The sequence below is a fragment of the Lagopus muta genome, chromosome 2, assembly GCF_023343835.1.
Source record: "Lagopus muta isolate bLagMut1 chromosome 2, bLagMut1 primary, whole genome shotgun sequence".
NCBI classification, from domain to species: Eukaryota; Metazoa; Chordata; class Aves; order Galliformes; family Phasianidae; genus Lagopus; species Lagopus muta.
In genome coordinates this window covers 52,449,941-52,475,693 of record NC_064434.1, presented here as the reverse complement: position 1 = coordinate 52,475,693, position 25,753 = coordinate 52,449,941, and the positions used below count along the sequence as shown (strand labels likewise).

Below are 25,753 nucleotides of genomic sequence, written 5' to 3'. Positions count from 1 at the left end.
TAAAGGCAAAGCTGTCCCACAGAATACACTGCTAAGGGCCTAAAGAAGATAAACTGTAGGCTTCTGAACTCACAGTATCACTGGCTGATCTAGCAGAGCCAAGAAATGGGGAAAAATGAACAAACAAAATATATAAACGTGAAGGTATGTACCACATTTACAAAGAAACCTGTTGAAGGGGAAAGAAAATGAAAGAGTAGTTTTCCAAGCCATAGGTTGCATATTCTGGAAAAGCAGTATTAACGTAAGTTCTGTGGAACCAACCTATAAAATAAGATAAAGCACTGAGAGTAAAAAAAAAAAATAAAATTAACTGCTGTCTTTGAGGCCATTTGCTATTGAAAGATGGAACAATTTTTGAAGAGAATCTGGCTAAAGATGAGTGGAGTCATGAAGGTTGGATAATAACTTCAGTATGTTTGAATGTGAATATAAAATGTTATTTTACATAATTTCTTTATACTGTAGAATTATATTTAATTACTAATGTTGGATAGCAAAGGAGTATTGAAAATGTTGACTGAAATGAGATCCATTTTCATACGTAAAATACTTGACTTCGTTATTTAGGCAAGTCCTACACAGAACTGGATAGTTATTCAAGTACCTGAATTAAATAACTGACATACAGCATGAAAGCGTTTCAATTTTCTGATAAATGCTTGTGTGTTCGTTTGGTATGGAAAACAGTAGAGTCAGAAAGTTGTATATTTTACAGAGGATTGGAGGAAGTGCATATTAAGTGTTTTGAGGGATCTGAGGAATCTCTAGAATTTCCCCCAGATCCCTCAGCAATAGAAAGGGAAAGGTTTATCTAGGGTCAATAACTTAGGTTCTGTGAAATGTCCCAGGGAGGACTTTTCTCCCCAATGGCTTCAGAGGAAGAATAGGGAAACAAGCCTGTCAGATCTTGAGTTATTCTTTGTGCTGCTGGATTGATAGTGATTGTTGACATCTTTGTCAGCTTACATACATTTTATCTTATCTTTAACCATTACCATAGTAAACATTTTGGCACCAAGTGGAACCATACAATAATGTGCATTAGTTGCCAAACAGTATCCTATAATTATTTTAGAAGAGAAATCAAATAGTTTATAATTACATGGGCAATTAGCTGTCTGGACGGTTTTCAAATGACATCCCTCATATTTAGTCAAATAAATCTTGTGTTCACAGGGAGGAGGGTGCTAGTCTTAATTGATGTCTTTTCCCTCCATTTCAGCCTATAGAAACTTGTAAAGTTCAGACAAATTGTGTTGTAACAAAGCTACTTAAAAAAAAAAAAAAAAAAAAAAAAAAAGCCTTGATCATTCATCTAACAAGCATCATCACTGGGTGGCATTGTGTAGCAAATATGTCTTGATGTACTCTTACAGGTCAAGCTACTGTACTTACTATAGCACTGCTGGAAAGGATTATCTTTGTTGTTGAGAGCTTATTATTATCGTTACTGGATAATTGTGTTCTGTCACAGCAGCACATAGTGTTTTGCCTAATGCAACTGTGCATTTCTAAAGTAATTTTTTCTCCGAAGGAATCTGCAGTTTTATTATTTATGAGATTTAATAATACAAAAGAAATTGAGATTAAAAAGTTATACTGACAAAAAAAAAAAAAAAAAAAAGCAGGTTAGAGAGAGGATAGAGGTTACGGAAGGGTACCTGGGGACTAGAGAAACCAAACCTGTTGTTCAAGGAGGCCATGGTTTTACCAGGCATAGAGTGAAACCTAGCATTCAGTATGTTTGAGTAAGTCTCTTCAATTACATCTACCATGTTTTGTAACATGCTGGCTGTTACATTGCCTTTCTAATTTCTTTTTAACAAAGCAAGAAAGAACAATGTAGTACACAGTGCTCTAATCCATTGGAGGTTGGTACAGTAAATGGCCACTGCAGCAAACTGCTTGGAACAAGGGTAATGTCAGGCCATAAATAACACTTGCTACTTCAGTACCACTGTTTCTAATTACTTCCTGAGTGATGAAGTAATAACAAGCATTTCTTATAACAGCTGAGAAAGGATAAAGGAAGCTAAAGTGAAATTCTGTTTGAAACAAAAAGGTCTGAAAAGGTGTGCAATGGCTTTCCAGCAATAAAAAACACTGCTATTAATCTCTTACTGTGCATCTTCAATGTTTTACCATATTTATCTGGGCACCATTGTGTATCCAACAATAAATGGCTTTTCAAAAAAAGTTACAACCTTGCTTTGTGGTATAATAAGTTTCCTGTCAGTGCTAAATTCTGAAAAATTTGTATAAGGAAGGAATTACACCACAGTCTTTGGCCTGGTGGAAGCATTTGGCTGGGATTGCTGATGACACTGGTGCATTCATTTTGTTAAATGATGTGTGCTGCATGTTCTGTAGCACTGCCAGGTTGTTACCCTTTAGATCTTTCTATCCTCACAGAGTGTGCTCTGCCATCATGAAACTTGACAGCTTCTGGTCTGATGGTGATCCTGTGGGGATCTTGGATTCCAGTAGAGATATGCACTTCCAGTCGACCTCTGTTCAGGAACACTGCATAGTAAGCCTGCAATGGACATGTTGGTATACAAAGGTAAGTTACATTTCAAAAGACACAATTTTATTTAGTTTTACATTACTATGTATGCTTTATTTTCTTTCTAATTTGTTCACTATAGTCAAAGTATTGGAATTACAATTCTGCTGCTGCTGCCCCATTCAGACTCCATAGTATTTTCATAATGATGAATGAATGAGATTAGACAATTCTGGAAAACCTCATCAGAAGAGTTAACTCTTTGCATACTTATTTGCAGGGTAGGAAGGAGACTCTGGACCTAAAATTATTCTGATTTTTGATGTTCCAAGGTCTGGACTTATATCTATCAAAATCTGAATAGCTTTGGTCTCAGAGTGAGTTCTGAATTGTTGGGCTGGGAAATCGCACTCACAGTTACTCTAGCAACCAATAACATGTTGTAGTGGATATCGGGGTCTAACCACCTACAGTTACTATAGCAATGTGTGTCATGCTCACTTCTGTGACCTGAAGAGCTGGATAATGATCAAGGAACCTGTGCTCTGAAGACAATGTCGTGTGAACTAGTCTTAATAAAGAATTGTCCCTACAGCATATTCCTTCAGATCACTGGGGGCTCTGTCCCAAAGTAAGTATGAAGGAAAACAGTGAAATATCATTTCCTAAAAGAAAGAAGCCAAGTATTTTATCATCACTCTACTATGTCTATATATGATGTTTTTAATTAATCAAGACTTGAACAATTTCTAACATCCATCACTTTTCTACCAGTTAGCCATTTAGACTCTGCAGGTATTTTCTCTGAATAGATTAACTTTCTCCTCTTCAGAAAAAAATTATAGTGAAGATTAGTATTTTAATGGAGAAAGAAGATTGGAGCACTTCTGAATTACAGATCCCAACAGTAATGATCCTAAGCACCAGGGGGCTTACACTGCGCTGCTCTTAGCCACTTGATTTTTTATTTTTTGTCTCAGTGAAAACAGAATGGTTGTTATGTGTGTCTATATGACCAGGAAGAACAGATGTTTCCAGGTATAAATAGTGCACAAGTAGTACTCAGGATGAGGACTCAAATTCTCAAATACTTAAAAAAAAAACATACAAAAACAACATGAGAGCATCTATATGAGATATGCTATAAACACACATGATAGAAAAACAAATCTATTGTTTAACAACAAGCAATAGAACACAGAATCATAGAATGGCCTGGGTCATGGGCAGTCACCAACCACTACTAGACTAGACCAGGCTGCCCAAAGCCACATCCAGCCTGGCCTTGAATGCCTCCAGGGATGAGGCATCCACAACCTCCTTTGGCAACCTGTTCCCATATGTCACCACTCTCTGAGTGGAAAATAGCTATCTTATTGTGACTCTTTATGAGAAAGGTAGGTTTTGTGGGTTTTGTTTTTTTTTCAGCTCAGCTTCTATCAAATTTTCAACTAAAAAAAAAAAAGGGTAATATTACAAAGGCTTTTTTCTCAATTATTGAATGTAACTGAAGTATAAAATAGTAGCAGTGCCTTGGAACCAAACTGAATGGAAGAAATTCAGTACAACTGTGTGTTTTCTTTATCCTTTGCCTTGTACCTGTCCAGTCTGTCTGCGTTTTCTCTTCAAAGGGTCAGTTTTCCTTCCCGTGTTCCTGCGCTTTCTCCTGGGGGGAACAACTGTGCCACTTGAGCCAAATAAAATGATTCCAGACTCATTCTTGGTGCTGAAGGAGAGGTTGATTTCTGTGCCCACATCAAAGGAGACAGGCGGCATTTCCACAAAGCCTTGCTTGGGGAAACTGACTGTATAAATATTCTGTAGAAGAGGACAGAAAAGTTGGATTAAAAACAGTGTATGAACAAAGAGAAACATTTACTAACTAAAATTTAACTAAAACTATGGAAATATAACTAGGGTGAACAGGTGGAAAGTTTAAAAAAAAAAAAAAAATTAAGAAATTTACTTTTCAAAATATTGTGCAAACATTATCTGTTTACATCTGCTACATGAGAATAGTTCTTGAGCTTGTTATTATTGAAATGCAAAGCTCTAATCTGAATTTGGAATATCCTCCCACATTAAAAATATCTGCTCAGAGGTGTTTTGATTTTATTTTTTTGTAATATGAATGTTTTCCATACAGTTAATACAGTAATATTTTGCTTTCAAATCAGTACCCGTGATAGCAGTATCTAACGTGAACACAAACTAGATTCTATTATTCTTCAAACTTGCTTGGAAAATACTCTTCATTACTCAATCAAAGTACTTCACTATAATTGCTTCACTAAGCAGCACTGACTTCTTGATGACCCAGGCTTGTAGATGAAGCATTTGCTGCTTATGTCCCAACTCTTTTTGATGCCACTAGCACCATTTAAAGAGTGGAGTATGTTATCAAATAATAAACTGATGCATACTCCTGAAAATTTTCTGTAATTTCAGTCAATTCTTGCACTCTACCATCCGGGTAAGACTAGCCTATGTAAACAATTGTTTTCATAAAAATAATTCACCTTTTTTTCAGTACAATAGAGTTGTTTTCATATGTAGAGATAAAAGAGCACACCAGATAAAATGATTGTTTAATTTTACTGTTCTTTGAAATCCCACAACATTTATGTAATTAATCTAGTCTTTTTGTATGCTTTAACTTGACATACCTTAAATTATCCTACACGATCGGTTTTGCATATTTAGAACATTTTAATCCTGCTATAAAATGTTCAATCCAATCAGTTTTCAAGCTCTGAAACCTCAAGGGTTTAAAAAAAATGAAAACAACAATCACCAGATCTTTTTAAGACTCGCAGAAACAGAAGAAAATGAATACAGGTATATTTACTTTTTTTGCCAAGAAATCTAAAATTGATGAAAACAAATATGAAATTCTAAAGAATTTTTTTTTCTGAACTGCAATAAGATGCTAAAGAATTTGAACTATGTGGTTGTTCACAGTTCAGCTTTACCATTGTTAAGCATTTTAGAAAATCCTACATTGTGTAGACAGTTTTATCTCAGCTGTCCAGGAACAATATCCAAGAAGTAGGGATCTGGAAAACTGGCTTACATGTTAATCAGACTCATCCATCTTTCTCTTAAATATACCAGTACTGACATTCACATTAGATCAATATATGCAACTAAACACATCTTGAATTGAATCAGAATTAAGATGCTTTGTCCTAAAATTAGAAACCAGAAAGCATTTATATCTATTAAGACCAAAATATATTGAAGTCCTACTAACCTCCAATGTACATCCTTTGGTTAGGCCAACAAAATCAGGACTACTCAATATATTATACGGAGTCCTCGAAATTTCTATCTCTTTGAGGCAACCTGTGTATTTCTTTAAGTTTACTTCAGGTCTAAAAAAAATTCAAAAGTACAATTTATTTTCAAAACCAGACTTTAGTGAACACGTAGATACATGCAGTTTTTTGAGATGTACAGATGCTTGATTTTTGTTTTTAATTGCACACAGACAGACAAACAAATACATCTTGCTTTCTACCACCTTTCCACACATAAAATGTTTATCACTTATCAAAGGTGTAACAGAGGATTCATTGCCTTTGTCAACAGACCCTTCTTTTCTTTCTTCCTTAGTAAAGGAGTGCTGTCACATTAAGTGTTCAAGTGCAATAAGCTAAGGCAAAAATAGATGAGAGAAGCAGTATTGAAAACCATAACAATGAGGAGAAACCTTGACTGGAACAAAGATGTTTCATTCATCTTTATGCATGCTGGATCTTAATGAAAGAAACTTTTGTAGTATACAACAGTTTTGGAGGAAGTATTTGCCAAGGTGTGAAATAAATTTCATTCAATATTTTTCATGCTTTAGGAATCTTTTATGTTCACATGGACTGACATTAGGTTTCTTTATATTTTGAGTATCTTTCCTATGAATACTACTGTATATTGATTTGAAACATAGGAAACACTTGATTTTCTCAAGTAGGTAATGAAAATAAAACACTTGGGTTTGTTATAAAACCTGATTACTCATCCAAAGCATAAAACATTATGATAGAATTGCAAATTTCCAGGTTTTGACTCATCAGCTGGAAGCTGGAAGAAATGAGAAAGCCCCTCAAAGTTGCACCAAAACTTGTATGCTTGAGTGCAAAAATCTGATCTGCAGATCGCAGGCCTTGGAAAACCAGAGAGAGACCATAATTGCTGGCAAGTTCTGAACCAGGTTTGCACAAAGAAAAGCCTTACAAAGGATATTAAGGAAAAACAACTGTGATTTATACCATGAGACAAAGAAGCACTAGTTAATTTTGCTTACAATATTATAGTCACCCTTGAGTGCTGTCAGTTTAATAGAATATCTGAATAATATGAACAGCTCAAAGAAAGAAAAATGAATTTGGAAGATTAATAAGGAGTAAAGACTGACGAGACAAAAGGAACAACTCAGCTCTCTAGAAGGGAAGAAAAATTTTAAATGATTGTTAATTCCAAAATTAAACCATTTTGCACAGATATTGTGTAGCTGCGTGTTTTGGTACTGAAAGCCATTCTTTGCATTATAGCCATCCTAGCAAGCGCAGTGTATTTTCTTGCAAACTTGCAGCCCTTATGTGACTCAAACAATCTGTCTTACTGAAATAATCCTTATTCTTCTATATTCACAATCATGTAAGTAAGTTTTGCTCATCTTTCTTTCATTTGCTGCTGTTTCCCAGCAGCAAAACCCATTTGCTGTGTCCCTGTGAACAATGCCCATACTCTCCCTGTCATTGCCATTCAGTCCTGTCCAGTTCTAGGCTGCTCTCATGCTGTCTGGTTACAGGCAGCTGCTGTAATTGCTGCTTATAATTCCTAACCCATAGGAACTCTATATCCTTTTAAACATCTAATACTTGCTTCATGCTTTTTTAACACTTTTTTATTTTGTTCCCCTCCAAAACATACAAAACAAGGCACAAGTTCATTCAGACCTCAGATTATTATCATTATTTTTTGTGCCAAACTAGTATCATTTTCAAGTGATGACAAGAAAAGATACTGGAGCATGGGAAGAAATAATCTAGCTTTCTTTGAAAGAGTGAAATTCTTGGATTGTGGTAGGGAAATTATATATTTCTAAATCAGGCCAGGAATAAAGCTGCAAGACAGAGTCAAGTTTGATTCTTCTCTGAAAACTCAAAACGAAACTAGTAGAAGCAAATTCCTGCAAACTGAAATTACAGTAAAAATCAGGTGACATCCTCAATCATTTCCCTAGCTCTTAAACTCAGAAGTGGTAAATTTAACAAAAGTCTGCACGTAGCTTTCATACCCTCCACAGTAATTAATTCACAGCCTTGGAGTGCATTGCTCCCTTGCTGACCCTAGACAATGCTGCTCTCATAAGCTAGAGATCTTAAACTTGGAAATACAGCTTGCTATAGCTTTGCCTCCAATGCATACCAGGGTAATAAACAAACACAGTTGAATTAAGCAGCTGTGTGAAGAAAATAGAAGTTATTTGTGTAGATGTGGGCACAGCATGTAACATGGCAGCATTAAGCACTTGGAAGCAGCTTTGCTTGTTGCAGCAGGAGCAACTTGCTGAATTAACAGCCGTAGCATAACAGCTGGTATAAATACTACCCACACACTGCTACTGCATAGCTGCTTCTGCTTTCAAGCTACACTTACTAGACATGCAAGTCATGCAAGTAATCTGATTATTTTTACCTTGCTTTCATACTATGATGAGAAAGAAAGACAAAAAAAAAAAAAAAAAAAAAATCAAAATTATGTTAATTATAACTAATAACACTTATTAACAAAGTTCAAAATATTTCAAAATGAAGTAGATATGTAAACAATATATAATGGATAATAAGATTCTATATACTGTCAGTGTATGGTAATTAGCAAGGTTATTCTGCAAACAAATACCTGAAAATGTAGTACATCAAAAATCTTTCATAGTTAATTGCTGTATTTGGTCATGAATAAAAAGCAAATAATGTAAAAGAATTTGGCAGAACTGACACAGAATGACAATTACAAAGTTGGGGGATGCAGCATATATTGTTTGTAGCAGTAGTCCCAGTAGACTGCCACAGTCACTTTTTCACTGTTTTTGACTCTAATTTACCATAACATCCATCTTGCACCAATGACTGATGAATCGTAGCTGTAGGCAAAATGGTTACCAAAGGTCCAAGTAATTGCTGTATGCTGATTTTCTGAGCAATCACAAAAAATTTGCCAAAATGAAATTGCTCTAGACATTTTATTATGTGCTGGTGTGATTTCACAACTACATAATGTAGTGTTAAATCTCCTGAGTAAAATAGCTTACATCTTAGTACTGCTGGATGATTTGACATCAGAGGCTAGCTGTTAATCTAATAAATTAACAAATATGTCCATTCTTTCAGTTGCAGAACAGCCTGTAGACTAATTACAACAGTTCTTGTGCAGAAGACAACTTCAAGGCTGTCATACCACGTAGCTAAAAGTGGCATAGATTAATGAGTTTGTTTCTGTGTTGCTCATCTGTTCATTGTAGCACAAAATTCTTCTGTTCCTGTCACTGCAAAACTGCTGAATATTCATTTGAAACTTAAAAACTATTTAAAAACATGTAATACTAAATTCAAGTATCTCTTATCTAGTTAGTTTAGTTTAGTTTATTAAAGTTTGTCAACAATAATATGCAATTTAAAAAAAAAATGGGAATTTTATTGAAGTAAAAGTTCAGGTTCAGGCATTTAAAATGAAAAGGTGGCCATATTTAAGTCTACTTAATATTATGTATATCAAAAGGAATTTTAGGAGTTTATGTCTACAAACTTATTTCTATAAGTAACATAAATTCTTTCTACAGACAATATTTTTAGATGTATTCCAAAGGAGTAGGCAGGTGCTAGAACAGGCTGCCCACAGAGGTAGTGGAGACACTATCCCTAGAGTTGTTCAAGAAATGTTTAGCTGTTGTACAGAGGGACATGGTTTAGCAGGAAATACTGGTGATAGGTGGATGGTTGGACTGGATGATCATAGTGGTCTTTTACAACTCTGGTGATTTTTTTATCTGGTGCATTTTTGTGTGGTACCTATAGCAAGCCTGTTTAACTAGAAATGTGTACTAATTCAACAGTAAATCCACAAGGAATAGTTTTGTACTCATGCACATGTTAAACACTCATGCTTAATTTTTATGCAGCTATGGAGGTGTTTCTGTATGGTTGGAGTAATAAATTCTATTCATCAATTAAGAAAATAGACTTAAAAGAAAGCCAGCTACATCATGATTCTGCACAGCATCTGAAAGCTGTTTAGCATATAAAAATCTATTTGCACTGTATTTGTGTAATGAGCTGTGAGTAGCATTGAAATACACAAGTGATGAAGTGTTGGTCTGGCAGTATAGAGTACATTGGGAATCTACCATTTACTTACTGCAAATGTATTTGATAAATGGATACAGGTGATAGGATTACACTGCATTTACATTCCCAAAGGTGAAGAAATTGGTTTGAGTCATGTTACCTTAGGTTTCTAAGAGTCGGCAATCCACCAAAATATATTTTCTCATGCCCTTTTAAGTTAAGTCCAAAGTGGCTGCCTGTAGAGGTTGTTGCTATGGTCTCTTCTTCATTGGTGTCTATGTCTACAATTGATATGTTGGCTGGAAGAGATATAAGATTCGTTTCAAAACATCAGAAATTAAAAATGATACCTTAGCTAAAATAAATAAAATAAATAAAAAAGAATAAATAATTAGAGGATTTGCGAGAGAAGGAAGAGGTAAAGAGAGTCATATTTTGAAGTTAAGGCACTGCATTTCCCAATTTTTGTCAGTTAAATTCAGGGGGAGAGACCCACACTTTCCTCTGTTTCCATAACAACCTCAAAAGCTGTAGCAATTCTGTATCCTTTAGTTATTTATATTTTCCAAACCAATGTCAGTTTGGTATTTGTGTCAGTGCAATTTGGAACTAACATTTCAGGACAAAATCAAGACAGAAGAGATAATTTTACATTTAATTTGTGATTTCAATCCACAATTTGATACTTGAGCAGGATGTTTTAGAGTACAATTTTTTTTAAGGATTATCATGATATGCCTAAGAGATTTGTCATCCATCACTCTAAACCATTTTCAGTGCAAAGCACTCAGTTGCTGACATGTTTAATTTCAATCTGAAGTCACAAATGGACTGTAAGATAAACTATATACAACCATTATACTTAAATGATTATTTCATCCACATTTTCAATGTGTGGATTAATACAAAATTTAAGGTTCAGTGAGAGAGACACGGCACACTGAGAAGTGATGAATAGCCTCCAAGGAAGAAGGGGACATTATCTTATAGGGATGCAAAGAAAGGGTTATTTTATTCTTTCACCCTTCCTGCTTTCCTTCTTTCTTCCATTCTTCTTTTTTTCTTTAGGCAGCTAAATGGAAGAGATTAATTCTAATCTAATCTAAGCTAGTGGTGGGCGGAGCCTTTAAAGAGAGAAGAAAGTTGGAATGCCAAACCAAACTACCCAGTTTTCAGGAGTAAAAGAATTGAATGGGGAATAGACTTCTCTTCTGTCTCTTATAGTAGACAGACTAAGCATAATTTTCATTTCTATACCAATAAATTCTATACAAACATATAATGTGTTTGAATGACATGAAGAAATTACAATTGTGTGACATGGTGTTTTATCTTAATATTTTCTGAGTTAAATATGGATTAAGAGAACAATACATCTTCTAAATCTGTGGAAAATCTATAGGTGAGAGCTCCAAGTCATTCTGACAACTGGCCTGGCTCACAGGTCCACATCATCCAAGTGGCAAGAGTGAGTCTGTGTTGGAGATGTGAAGGCCAGCCTGAAAGCTGGCAATGCAGGGATCAGAGGAGAAAGACCATTTTTCAGCACCCTTTGGGACCCAGGAGATTCAGAGGGCAAGACGACTTTAGCAGTACAAAAGCACTGAGTATGCCACATGAATTTGGCTCAGGGAAGATTTCACCAGTGCCATAAATAGATTACAACAACAACAGACTTTTGTCAGCCAGCATTTTTTGTGTCCTATCAAATGCCACCACTTCACATTTTGCATAAGTAATAGGTTAATGAGTCACTAGCAGTCTTGAAGACATTACAAGTTGCTTCCATGCAGATTCACAGCACTCTGTAGTTATTAGGGAATTTAAGATGACTGCTGTGTTTGTCTGTTGGGATACTGTACTGTCAATATTTAAACCACTGCTTTGGGATATGCTGAGTATGAAAGGACTGTACAGCAAAAATGCTATTGCTGTCCTCACAAAAATCATGCAGGTCTTTTATTAATTTGAACATCAGTGAACTGATGAAAAAGCTTCTCTATTTCTCCATTCTGAAGCTTTGTAGAATGTAATTTACACAGCTGTAAAGCAGAATTATGTGTGAAAATTAAGCTATCTGTGTCAAAATAATATCATAAAAGGTCTTTTTGATGCTGTAGCTACTCGAGTGCATTTCAGTGCACCCGTAAGCTAAGCAAAAGGAGTTGCTAAACCACTAGAATTTCATAATTTCAGCAGTTTCAGAAATATCCTCCCCCCCGATCAGATGCTTAGCTGTACAAAATAAGGAACTGGGAAACCCATATTAACACCACAGGAGCTCACCGTGCTTCTGAATTCTTGATAGAGTAAAAGACTTCCATCTGCCATCATTATGATTTTGGTTGCTGATAACAGAAGCTGTACCTGAACCCAGATCATAGCTGACTTTTATACGCCCACCGCTGAGTTCTACACTCATGAAATCCTTCTGTTAATAAAAAGGATTAGATATACATGTATATTAGATATACAAATTACAATTCTTGTTCATTTTGATAAGATGTATATGATATTAAGTAAATGCTTTTTTTTCCTAAATGGCAGCATACAACTTTCTACAAGCTTTAAAAAAATCTATTTAGGTCTTTACTGCCCAGGACTGTAATGCATGAAATTATGCTGTTTCCAGCAAGTCCTTTTTTCCCCCTCTTTTCCCCTTTGGATTGATGATTTAGTTGGAATTTTGCTAATTTAGCTGGATATTTTTGCTGAAATGTTGGACTAGATGATCTCCAGAGTTCCCTTCCTACCCGCATAATTCCATAACTAATAATAGTGTATTTACTACAAATCTCTGCTAGATTTAAACTTGCAAGAAAACAACAGCAAAGATGGTAAAATGGGACTGTTTACCAGGGATTCCAAAGAGCCATATAAAGCTATAAATTCTTTTTCTCATCAACCACTGATAACAGTACTTAAGCCATAACTGAGATGTCTGACTGGAGCAGTGGTATACACTTTAGTATCTACAGAGAAAGAGCTGGTAGATTACAAGGAGAAAAACAAATAGCCAGGGGACTGGATAGCCTGAAAGGCATTAAGCAAGTAATAGTGGAACTAAAGCTCCGGACATGAGCATATCAGAGACATGCCAACTTTAGAAGTTTAATAATCATTTTGCTCATGGCTAGTTCCACATATGAGCGGGTATAGAGGGATTGAAAATACTTTACTACTGTGTGCTGAACACTTGTGCAAAACTGAGAAAAATGTCATGCATGTGAACACAGCCCTTTGTTCTAGATGTTTACATATGCTATTTTTACATATGCTATCTGTGTACCACTAGAAAGTGCATCCTCGGTGTTTTCATATTGTGGGACCATATTTTAAGGTGTAAACTGTACCGGGCCCCCCTACTTTCCAGATACCAGTGCTTTTCCATAAGTTCAGCTAAATAATTTTTTCATAGAAAAATAACGTATATTAATTATCCAAAATAATTACACAATCTCAAATAATTACCCTAATTATACTTCTAATATGCAATTACAAAATTAATTATAACAACATAAGTACTTCATTATCATAGTGTTATATTTTAGTAAAATCCATCAGAAGAAATGAGGCAGCACCCTCCTCCTCAGTAATTCCAGCAATTCTGATGATCTTTCCCAAAATGCAGGAATCTGAAGTAACACTTGCTTGTCCTGTATTGACTGCTCCATAATTCTTCAAGACATCACTGAGGACTGCTGTTTGTAACTGACCCGTATAATATGATAAGGAAAGATAGACAAAGAAAGGACTGCCTTCCAAGTCAGACTTGCAAATCGATTTAGACGAAAGATGCTGAAACCAAGTTACTCCTGTTTCCCAAGAGGATGAGGCCAGACGTTTTTATTAAAAACTTTTCCCATTATCCACTCACATTTGCATAAATAAAAATCCCATGTAGCTTTCATAACTAATATTTTTGGTTTTTATTTTAGCAGTAAAAGGCACCCAGAGTGCTACACTAAATTCCTATTTGTGTTCACGATATGATGAATTAAGCCATTGCAAAGATGGCTTGAAACCTCTAAGTAGCGTGGAGGTTCATTGTTCTTACCAAGTCCTCAGTAGCAAGATACATCAGCAGGGCATTGGATGAGAAGGTCCTGAATTTGAACATGACTGTGGAAATATTAGGGTTCCAGCGGATTGGGCGGCTCACTACAGCATAGCTGTCACCATCAAACTGGACTGTTCCTTCACCATCTGCCACCTGTGGGCTGAAAAGGGGCAATTCCAACTATTTTTCTTTGCCATGTGAAATTAAAAGGGAAAAAAACATGGAGGTGGAGAAGGAGAGCAGAGCAGGGGAGCAAGAAGATGCCTTTTGGGAGTCTTCCTGAACTTCATTTGATTTTGTATCAAACCCACATTCTAAGTGGGGCTACTAGGTCAGCTCACCAGTTGTTCAGCAAGCACTACTGGGAAGAAGACAGAAAAGTAACCTGTTGAATACATCTTGTGGACTATAGCTGGTCATTATGCAATCCTCATTATAAAATAACATTCTTGTAGTAAACCTTGGTTTTGTTACTGTTAGGGACTTTACACCTTCTGAAGGGCCCCAGACTGAAAACCCTGTAAACTGTGATTCTTTGCTACAAACTTTGCAAGAGGAGAAGCATCAGTCCCTCTCATTACAGAAAAGATGAGGCTGTGAGATTGTTCAATATGATTTTTATGATAGACTCTTGACCTTCTGTCACACAGATCAGATAGCGGGATGACAGCAATCTTTTGGTTTAATAACAAACAGAGTCGAACAAGAGACCTACATGTGGAATACTGGCTAGGAGAATGTTTCTCACTTAACTTGGCACACATAAAAGGATGTTGAACACAGTCCTCTTGCCCTACATAACTACATTTAACAGTTAGCTTTTTCAAATAGATTTTGCAGGAGAACTGGATTCTTTCTGAAACAAGAAAATTAGGTCAAGGTAAAAGTGAGATTTTAATACAGTTTTCTACGAATTTCAAGTCTAGCCTTCTTTTTTTTTTAAATCTTCCTCCCACCTACTCTACTCCAAGCAAGGAGATCTACGCTATCACTAATGAATGAGAAAATTAAATTTAGGCAGAAACACGTATAAAGTTTAGATCTCTCTACTAGGACTTGTTTGGAGCTGAGACATAACATATCATCATGCTCCGTAAGTTTTAACCTAAGCATCAAGGGCCTACATTTATAGTCAAGAAAATCCTCCAGCATTTCCGAAGTTCACAACTGGAATTTCCATCATTTTGAAAGGGCAAAGCCTTAGCAGACGTTTCAAACTAGGCTGCTCAATTGAATACAAGTCTACTTTTAAGTTCTCTGACTGAGTCTACAGTGACTTTGCTTAATGCAGCGAGAGCTCTACACTATATATTGGCACTGCTAAATTTGCTAAAAACCAGGAGTATCTAACAGGACAACACTGCTTTTATGCAATATGTCATGGTAAAGGCCATAAACTGGGAAGTGAGAGACTCAGAATTATTCCTTAAATGAAAATCTATGGAATAGTCTCAGGTACATCTGTATGGGGGCTTTCAGCAGTGCTGCTTTTGATGCTGAATATTTAACTACGGAACTACGGTACAGAAAAGTATCTCAGTGGAAAAGAGGAAGGAAATGGATCACAACCCTTAAAGTACAAAGACACACCAGAAAGGTCCCTCTTTTTTGAAAAAGGAAACCATTTTCCCTTTTGGTGTCTCTGCTCACTACACTGGTGGCTGTGAAAGCTGCGCTGACGCACCTCACTCTTCCCTGTTCTGTATGATGACCCACAACTGCAAAATCCAGTTATTGTGCCAGACTTTGTCCCAATGTGGATCTCACCATCCCTCACGTTTTGACTAACCTTGGCCACTAGCTAGGTGGAGTCTTTGCTTCATAGCACCATCACACCATTTGAACTCTGTTAATATACTTACCACTTTTTAATGCAGATTGGGTGCTTCTCTTGTTGACATAATTTCAACATAACTTCATATTTCCCACAACTCAGCTTTCTGAGCTGTCTACTGGAATTTGTTAGCTGCTGCAGAATTTCCCACTGTTTACAACAGACAACAGCATCCCACAGACAGGCTTAGAAAGGAGCAATATGTTACCTACCTGACAGCACACCCTTTGCAGTCACCTTCTATATCCCTGAAATTCCACAGTCCTATGGGTTTGCTGTCTAGGAAGGTTTCACCCATACAGCCAGTGAAAGTGGTGACTCTTACAGCATCTGATTTCTGTAAGAAAAAACACAATCACTGTTAGAACTCAGTTTGAAGTGATTTACTGTATGTGAAAGCAAAGCAAGTACAAAGAGAACAAATACCAGAAGATGTTTCTTATTATCTCACATATCAAGATTAATATGTAATCTATTTAATCCTCTAGAACAATTGAACGACAAAAAGGTGAGATAAGTTTTGTATCAGTCAAGATGGAAAAGCTCATTTAATTGAGACTTAGGCCTACGCAGAATGATCCCTGAAGAATGGGGAACTGCCCAGGCTTTCACATCACATCACCTGCTTCCCAGCCATCTGGAGAACTGCTTGCTTGTGCTAGCAAGTCCAGCAGTCCAGCCTCTTTTTGAGGTCTACCTGTGTTTTCATTTGAGATATCATGGAAAGAGCTATGAGGAAACTTGCCCACTGTACAACCAGCAAAATTCACCTGCTCTTAATTCTCAAAAGCCTGGAATTTGAGTATCCAAACTAAAAAACTGAATATGTGAGCACAGCTGGCTACACCTCTAAAGGTCATGCTGAGTTTTGGATGCAGAAAAATGTGCAGATAGCAAAGCAATTTTAACTTAAAATGCATCAAAACTCATTAGGTTAGGGTCATACACATTGGGTGAAGTTCATTTGATCATAACATGGTGCTATGATCAGATAGGTAATAAATGATTGTACACAGAGTACTTATCTCAGAATGATCTTTCTAAAAATACCTGGCTTCATTTAAATATCACTTCATCAATACAAACTGATTGAAAAACTATTTACTTAGCTATTTAAGATAGACAAGCACCTGCTGTTTTCCATACAGCAATTATGAATATTAAGACCTTGCAAGAGAATATGAAGAAGTGCAACTTAAAAATATTACAGCAAAAGTATGACTCGAAAGAATTAATGTTCTGATGATATTTCTTGGGATAATTGGGAAGGTTTTAATTAGCAACAAGAGGAACTTAATGTCAGTTCTGAGAAATTCATGACATGTGAGTATCATAGTCTTCAACTCAAGTCAAATGAAAGATGTTTTTAAAAACTGAAAGTGAGCATTCTTTAGGTCAGTGACCTTGACAAACATTCAAAACACAGTTTTAAACAAAATTCTCAGTTAAAAACAATTTTTTGTGAACATGACAACTGACAATTTTTTTTTTAAAGTAAATATCATTTATTCAGACTGTGTCTGAGCAGAGCAAGTCCGATAATGTTTAAAACCCTGATAGGAAATATTCCAGTCGCCTTGAATGTACAATACACTGTCTCCTACCTCTGCCCTTCTCTTTACTTACCCCGGGGGGAAAAATTATGATAGTTTTCTCAAGTTGGAAAAAAACTTAAGAAATCTCTAGAAAACATCTGGAAAATTCTTACTGAGTTTGAAAACCACTGCTCAGGCATCAGATTTTCTGTAGCTTCCATAATTTCTGTTCAGGTTCAGTACTTCACCTCACACTTTATTCTCAAACTGTCTTATGTGCTCAGTAAACGTGCTTATTACCCACTTCTGCCTCACTGTCTAACTAAGAGAAAAATCAAAAACATTTAGGAAAGAATTTAGGTTTAAATTAGGTTTTCATTCCAGGCCCTTTTGTCTATCCCAATAGATCAAGAGCCCTTAAACTCTTTTTGCTCTTGAAATTCTTTGCTATTCTTCTATTTCTAACTTTTTCTTAAGTACACACTCCATCATTAAGCAGTTCTTTGTAATCGAGTGTTATTTAAACAATGTTAGCATTTAAATAAAAACCCCAAATAATTACAAATAACATTAAAAAACAAAAATGAAATAACAAGCACTAGATAAAATATTACACATTTTAAAACTCAAACTAAATTAAGTGAGATCACCTTTGTGGTGACATTTCATTAGAGTGATTGGTGTGAGCTTTGGGACCTGGTTACTCAAATACTAGATATGATCTCTGTTTACACCTTTGTCTCACTTCTGCCATCAGGCTACAATACTAAGAGCACTTTATTTAACAATAAGAAACTTGTAAAAATGAAAAATGACATCAAGGAAAACGTACATTATTATTAGTCCAGTGTAATAACTTTGCCATTGAAATTAGGACCAGGCATGAGACTAATTTATGCCATGACAATCTATGCCATGTGACATCTCCTATTCTCTGGATTTTTAAAGTAACCATAAGAATATTTTTCAAAGTAGAATTCAAGGTCAAAACTCTGAGAGCCAGCATTAAACACAGAAACGTATATAAATGGTGCAATTACATTTCAGCACTTGTCCCACATGTGCTCTGAACTTGCAAGTGAAATCTAAAACAAAGCATGGTTAAGCACTGGCATAGGCTCCCCAGGGAGGTGGTTGAGTCACCATCCCTGGATGGTGTTGAAAAGCTGTTTGGATGTGGTGCTCAGGGACATGATTTAGTGGAGGGTTGTTAGAGTTAGGGTAGTACGGTTGCGTTGCAATTGGACTTGATGATCTGTGGGGTCTTTTTCAACCTGAGCAATTCTATGATTCTAAAATTCAAATAAGGTTTGGGTTTAAGTTAGCATTTGAGTTTGAAGTTTCACAACTCCTTCAGTGGATCACCCAAAGAAAACAGTCCAAAAACTACACATCACTTAATTTCTACAGTCTTAAAACTTAAAATGTAAATAATTTATCAACCAAACTCTCAAGTTTTTTCCTAGATGTGGAATGATGAAAGGGTTTTCTTAATCACAGTTCTGGCACTTAGAATTGGTACATGGGCCAGTCTTCCTGAGCCAGCAGTCACTGCAGACTGCACTTACACATTTCAGTGGGATAGGCAGAAAGAACCCTACAGCCTTTATGGACTTGTGTTTTTTTGATCTTTGGGCCATTGCATAGCACTGCAAGCACAGAACAGTGTCAATTTTGCTCAGTGGAATATTTATTCCACTGAGTCATTATGGCAAGTAAGAAACACAATATAATGCCAATGTAAATACATTTGTATTTACAGCAGTAGAAATTTATGTTTATCAAACACAGAAAAAAAAAAAAAAAAAAAGAAGAAGAAAAGAAAAGAAAGAAAACAAAGAATAATTATTAGGTCTGGGATGTTGTGGGATATAAACCAACTCTCTCCAGTTTATTTCCATTGCCTCTGCAAATGCAAATCAAGGCACAGAGCACATTAAGCTAGTGAGAACACTCCTGTTTTGTAAGGGTCACTGTTCTCTACAGTATAGAGCCACTTTTAGTAAATGATGATTCAGTAATTGTAAAAATACATTTGAAGAGTTCTTGTTTATGGCAGAAAGCAGACAACACCTTTAGCTGCTTCTAGACAGAAAGCCTACATGTTCTTAATAATATCTCAAGAGCACAAATACAACTAAAGCACCTCCAACAATGACACAAGCATACTAAAGCTTACCATTTTTAGTGTAAGTAGTAATGGAATACAGTAGTGCCATACAGTACATTACCTTTATTTTTCCAGTTAAACCTCCAACAAACAGCAGGGCATTAGCATCTACATCCAAAATGGTATATCCAGGTGGCGAGACACCACTGAAAGTGGCTGGCACAATGCTGGCTTTGGGGCCATCCAGTGCTCGCACTGATATAGTGCCATTTTTCCCAGTCCTAGACATTTAACAAAATAAGCACAGTTTCAGTAAACCGTAGTTAAATATGGTAAGTAGTCTGTTTTAGATGGCATCTTTTAATAAAGGCATGTATTACTGATCTGGTTATGTTGCATGTTGATACAGGTTAATAAACTCTTAGACTTGTGTAATTTAAAGAGAACTTCTTTTCATCACCTCAATATTTTTTTAGCACACAATTCAATAGTCAGATGAAGTGGAACATTCACTGAAACAAGAAAATTGTGTTTGTTTTTTTTTTTAAATTAATATTGTAACAAAACTAGTCTTGACTAGTTGTTTCCTGATGTTACAAGTGAGGTAGGCAAAGATTCAAATTGTATTGTGAAATTTCTAAGGTTTACTGGGTTATATTTGCTCCACAATGAAAATCATGCAACAAGCTTCACTGGGGTGCACAGAATTTGTTCTTTATGTACTGGAGCTCCCTGGTTGTTTAACAAATTGGCACAAACCTCACTGAATTTAAAGGTGTTACTTTACCATCCTCTCTAAACCAAATGAAATATTGATAATAGCAGTAAAAGAATCCACCATTAGTTAATAGTTAATAATAATTAATTTACCATTAATTAACAGCAGCAGTTTCTTTTTTGCTCCTTAGGTTGTTATACTAGTATAGCAAGTGGTATGGAAAGAATTTTTACTAGTCTTTGTCAACAGAAGGAATGAAATGTGGAGAGAGGTGACTCCTCCTAGTCGTTCAGGTATATTAAAATGTATTTCAGAGAAAACTTAGGAAGATTTTGAATAACTTTGAATACTTCTTTCTGAAGTAATTTTCTTAGTATTTTACTACCGTACAGCAGTATGGATAGCAGTTTTTATTCAGAAGTAAACTATTAGGCATTTATGGCCACGTAAATGCCAGTGATTCCTCTCCCTCTCATATAGATGAACCAGAACCACCACACTTTTTTTTTCTTTTTTCTTTTTTTTCTTTTTTTAAATGAGGCCATCACGTAATTGTAGAAATGAGTAACACTGAATGTGACTCAAATCCTGTCATGTGCAGATGAGGGACCGAGTATGTTTATTAATGTGGTGGAGGAGTGGTAGGGAGATGAGAACGACCATGTATTGTGGATTTATGGATAACTTTGGAAATTGCTGCTTCAATTCATTGTTAATAGGATCTCTAATTTCACATAACCACAGGCATGTTAATTTGGAAATTCACAGCATGAACATCTGGTCTTGCAACCTAAACCAGCACTGAGATACTCAGCATTGAAGAGAAATTTTAAAATACATTTACTTGATAATTAATGCAGAAATACTCTGTATTAAATAACACTTATTTTCTTTTTCCATGTCAGTTTGTGATGAGTGTATACCTGTCCAGAGGAACCGTACTTTTTTTAGACAACCTATTTTATTTTGTTGGCTATTTGCCTTACGCTCTAAAAATTACTACATGTTTGCAGGCTAACTGAACAGCATTTTTCTCAGAAAACAGATTTTACTTTTGTATTTTTGTCAAAGGTGTCAGGAGGAAGGATTTTAAATAAAAATAATAACATTTATCAAAAATTTTCCACAAGTAGTTTTCTAGACTAAGAGCCGCACGCCCATCCTATCAAGATACTGCCAAGTAACAGCTAAAAAGAAGGAAAAAACAACCAACAAAAACACACATTGATTTTCTGAAGTCCTGGACTTTGTTGCATGTAAAGATGCTTTTTTTTTTCTTTTTTTTTTCCCTAATTAGAAAAAAAAAGACAGGCTCGGTGTGTTGAGGTAACAAGAAAATTAAAAGTTAAGCGCATAACTTTCAGGAAGAACTGTCATTTCTATTAAATGCAACTTTACTTGAAGAACTCATATTTAGTGCGTTAACTTAGGCTACTGAATGAGTTAAAACTAAACATTATTTATTTCTGGATTTAGAGATTCAGAAAGTCTAATAATTATTCCCGCATTTAGAAAGTTTACTTTCTTTTTCTTTCTTTTACTTACAAAATTAGAAAACTATGCATTTACGTCTAGAAATCTCTTTAACAATTCATTTAGCTCAGAATCTGTCAGCCTCATCCAGAATAAATTCAGAGTCTTCTTGTGAAATAACATCTCACTGGAAATAAGTCATTTAAAGCCAAAAAAAAAAAAAAAAAAAAAGAAAAAAAAAGTTAGCTGTCACATGTCTGTTTTGATAAATTTACCCTGAACTGTGAAGCAAGGTTGAAAAGTAATTTTGAGGGTTTCCATTCAATGGGGAATGTTTTTGTCGATCTATGCCATCTTGCCTGCCCTAGAGATAGGGATATCAAAGCTTTCAATGTGAAAACCATGTATCTGCAGAAAAATACTGGAGACTTTCAATTACTTCTAGCTTGATTTGGTAACTCAAGAGATCATATAGATGGGAGTTCCAGGGAATCCAGGGAATCTCCTAGTGATATTTGGGGTATGTAAATGCATAGTTACTCCCAACCATTTAAAAGCAGTGGGGTCAAACAATTCACATTCTTCTAATTAATTTTTTTTTGGTTGGAAATTCTTTTAATGACAATTATTTTAACTTTTATTCCAAAATCAATGGAATGTTAAGTAGATAGCGTTCTATGTGGCAGAAATTCTAAAGTTTCTTTTTTTCCAGGTTTATTAATAAAATAAGGTTTATTTTTATTATTATTCATGTTTATTAATAAATCCCTATAAAGGGCTTCAAAACATAGTTCTCAATGTAGTAATTGTTGGAAGACTAACAGTTACTAGCGGCTCCTATTAAACTGAAATCACGACTCCAGTGATTCTAGTTTAAAAACATTCAAACGCAATAACATTGAAGGGACTGAGCAGACTGACACTTTTTAGGGTGCCTAATACGTTACGAGTAGCATGGGGGTCTTTCATCTTCAAACAGATGGAAATGCTAACTATAGAGTCTCTTTCATAAATAATTCTCTCTTACTTAGGGAGGACAATTGAGCTTGAAGAAAGAAGTTGGCTAACTTGGCAGCAAAAAGACATTGGTATCTGATGCATGACAAGTCATCAGATTAGAAGATACTACTTTTGTGGTAGTCAATTCAAGATGAACTGTTGGGTTAAAGATATATCAGCACTTTGGTGGCTGATCATCTGATACATTTGCACAATACCGCGTATTCAGGATTTGCGCTTTAGGAGATGCATGATACAATTGAGATGACTTCTGCAAGTTATCAACATTAGATTACAAAATTCCATGAAGAAATATCTGCTCCTTGATACCTGGACTACAAAGAAAACCATTACTCGAAAGTATGGCTTAGATTTGCCTTAGTAGTTTATGATTGAATTCTTGCTGAGCTGAGCTGGATATGCTTAGTGAGAATTTGTGATTCATTTGTCCTTTCCAAGGAAGGGAATTGTTTAAACTCTACCATTAATAATGGTAATATTTAAAATGTGCTTAATTAAAATCACAACTAATCAGATCCAGCTCCTAACAGGCCTGCTGACATCAAGTGACATTGTTCCACTGATCAAGAGTGACTCAAAAATACTCTAATATATATTTGACTGTTCCACAAAATTGACTCTGCGTGTTTCAAACCTGCTTCTAATCTTTTTGTCACAAACTGTTTATGTCATATTTTCCTTCATTAATTGATACTTCAGTTGATTGCAGTCTTTAATGTCAATCAGATTCATCTCTGTAAGAAGGTACATAACTGTAAGTAGCTGTTAAGTTCTTGTGCAATCAAAGTAAAGGGAATTGCTTATTCCATAGGCAAATGGTACATCAAATGAATAAATACATTTTACTTCAATTCCATACAAATAAAAATTTAAACATTTCCATGATGGCCTCTGTATATATGATAAAATGCACAGAATTAGTGTACTTGAAATAAAAAGACAAGGAAAATAAAAAGCTTCTATGGAAAACAGATGCAGTAGTTAATAAATTGGTCTTAGCAGATGGGAAATTTTGGCCTGGTGGTTAACTGAATTGAACATCCCTGATCATCACTTAACAGTCAGCTGTTTCATATTTAGATTTCAATCCATAAGCTGAATGATTTTGAGGCTTTCACGGCCTCTGAGCCAACACATCTTCTCTTTATAAGCCCTTTTGAGACTCTTAGTTAAAACCTGCTATCAGTCTTTAAAGCTATCATATTTACATAGTTAAATCTACCATTGCAAACATGTTTCAATGCCTGTCATCATTGAGGCAAAATTTAGCAAGGCCAGAATTTCCCCATGGCCTTTCTGACCTCTCCTCCACTCTAAGTGGATGTCCTGCCATCTGGCAGCTCTGTCAGTTTGCTGGAAAAGTAGCTGGAACTGAGAAGAAATTTAGAGAACAAAAAGATAGAATGTAATGAGTAAAACTCTTCAACAGCTTATGAAGAAGCGTTATCAAATGGACTAAAATATTCGAAGTCAGAAAATCTTCAGCAGGGCACGTAATTAATGAAGTCTGCCTTAGGAATATAAAACTAGTCCCGAGTTCTTCATCTTGATCCCACAAATCCAACTAATGCCTTTGCATGTAATTCTCCTGAATTGTGCAGCTGTAATTGTTCCAAATTGCTGATCCAGCAGTTTGTTTAAAACTAATGGCATGCACATCCTGTGTATCTAGAACAAATAACTTAATAGGCACTGTGCATTTGTAGAATGTGTGAATTTTTATACCATATCCTGGCCCATATTCTGCTGAAGCAGCTTTATTCTAAATAGAAGTCTGGCATTACTGTGTCATGAAGCTATTTTAGTATGCACAATATGAAGTGATGAAGATTTCAACTATTCCTATCATAACCAAGCTTGTATTTCGCAAGCAACGAGATTTCATTAAGCCAGCTACTAGAGAAAGTGCCATGATTTTATTTCTTTCTCTGTCCTGAATGTCTGATTTCTGTGATTTTGCTAAATTATTTAAACTGGATGCCATTTTCTTCTCTCAGAGCTATGGATGTAACTGGATTACAATTTTTCTTTTCCCTTTCTTCTTTCTCTCAGTGTATAACTGTACTATCATTTCTACATTTAATACTAGGTGAAATATAACATGTAGGGATGCAAAAGGATTATTCAGCTTTCATCAGATTGCAATATAGACAACGTTATCTAATTTGCTAGGAGAGTAATCCAAGAGGAAAGGATAATGGATATAAAGTTCCATAATCCTTATGCTGTAATTATTAAACTGTATGTTACATGCAATTTAAATGGAAAATACAAAATTCAAAAAACTAATTTGAAAACTGAATATTAAGTTATCTATTTATCTAAAGTTCAAAAGCATTCAGCAACTGGACTGAAATACGAAACATATTGAGAATATTCTATCCTTGATTTTTCATAAGCTGTATCTTTTTTAACATCTCTAGTTTGAAGAGATATTCTGGCTATGGAAACGGCATTTTGAGTAAGAATCAAGATACTGGTGTATGACAGGCCTTTCATTTGCAGTACTGCAAGACCAGAAATTCAGAAATGGTGCTACTCTTTGAAATTCAAGATGAAAAGAATAGCAGTTGTCTGTCTGAATGTCAAAACCTGTAACTAATTTTTAAAGGATGCTAGTTGAAGAAGAGAATTCATAAAGCTGAAATGAAAGGTAGAAAGGAGGGAGTATAAGCAGTCATGGATTGCTGATGCATGAGGGAAAATATGTGATGAAATTATATTCTTGAAGCAGAACAATTCACATTTCAATAGTAATTGCAGCGTATTCACTTTTGGTATTATTGGATGTAGGTTCAAAACCTTCCACTAAACCAGCCTACAATTGCTTATGATATTACCTTGCATTAAAAATAGATGTTTTAAACACAGCAAACACTTCCATAAACCTGAGATGTACAAACCTGAGATGAGGACAAATGTGAAGTCTGCAGAGTTGCATGCATCAGTATAGGTTAGAAGCTGACATACTGGAAAGGAGCTCTGTGGAGAAGGATCTGGATGATCAGGTAGACCACAGGTTGAGCATGAGTCAACAGCATGCCCTTATGGCTGATATACATTCTCTTATGGGGTGAATTTGTAAAGACCATGGCCAGCATTCAAGGAACGTTATCCGCCTACACTACTCTGCCCTGTGAGGCTG

At 35.5% G+C, this 25,753-nt stretch overlaps 1 protein-coding gene and 1 long non-coding RNA gene across 5 annotated transcripts in view; one reads left to right on the top strand and one right to left on the bottom strand.

Annotated features, from left to right (window-relative positions):
* Positions 1 to 4,251, top strand: part of LOC125689680 (uncharacterized) — a 31,212-nt gene extending 26,961 nt beyond the window's left edge. The window contains exons 3-4 of the long non-coding RNA XR_007375391.1: positions 2,416 to 2,566; positions 4,141 to 4,251. This is a non-coding gene — a long non-coding RNA (uncharacterized LOC125689680). The remainder of the gene's footprint in view (positions 1 to 2,415; positions 2,567 to 4,140) is intronic.
* The window catches only part of LAMA2 (laminin subunit alpha 2), a 323,287-nt gene that overhangs the window by 16,238 nt on the left and 281,296 nt on the right, over positions 1 to 25,753 (bottom strand). For all 4 annotated transcript variants that reach the window (XM_048937148.1, XM_048937150.1, XM_048937149.1 and 1 more), the window contains 8 exons: positions 19,519 to 19,678; positions 15,965 to 16,089; positions 13,916 to 14,078; positions 12,145 to 12,289; positions 10,019 to 10,157; positions 5,763 to 5,883; positions 4,109 to 4,327; positions 2,391 to 2,539 (listed from right to left, as the gene is read on the bottom strand). In XM_048937148.1, the coding sequence (XP_048793105.1) occupies positions 2,391 to 2,539; positions 4,109 to 4,327; positions 5,763 to 5,883; positions 10,019 to 10,157; positions 12,145 to 12,289; positions 13,916 to 14,078; positions 15,965 to 16,089; positions 19,519 to 19,678 (1,221 nt within the window). The remainder of the gene's footprint in view (positions 1 to 2,390; positions 2,540 to 4,108; positions 4,328 to 5,762; positions 5,884 to 10,018; positions 10,158 to 12,144; positions 12,290 to 13,915; positions 14,079 to 15,964; positions 16,090 to 19,518; positions 19,679 to 25,753) is intronic.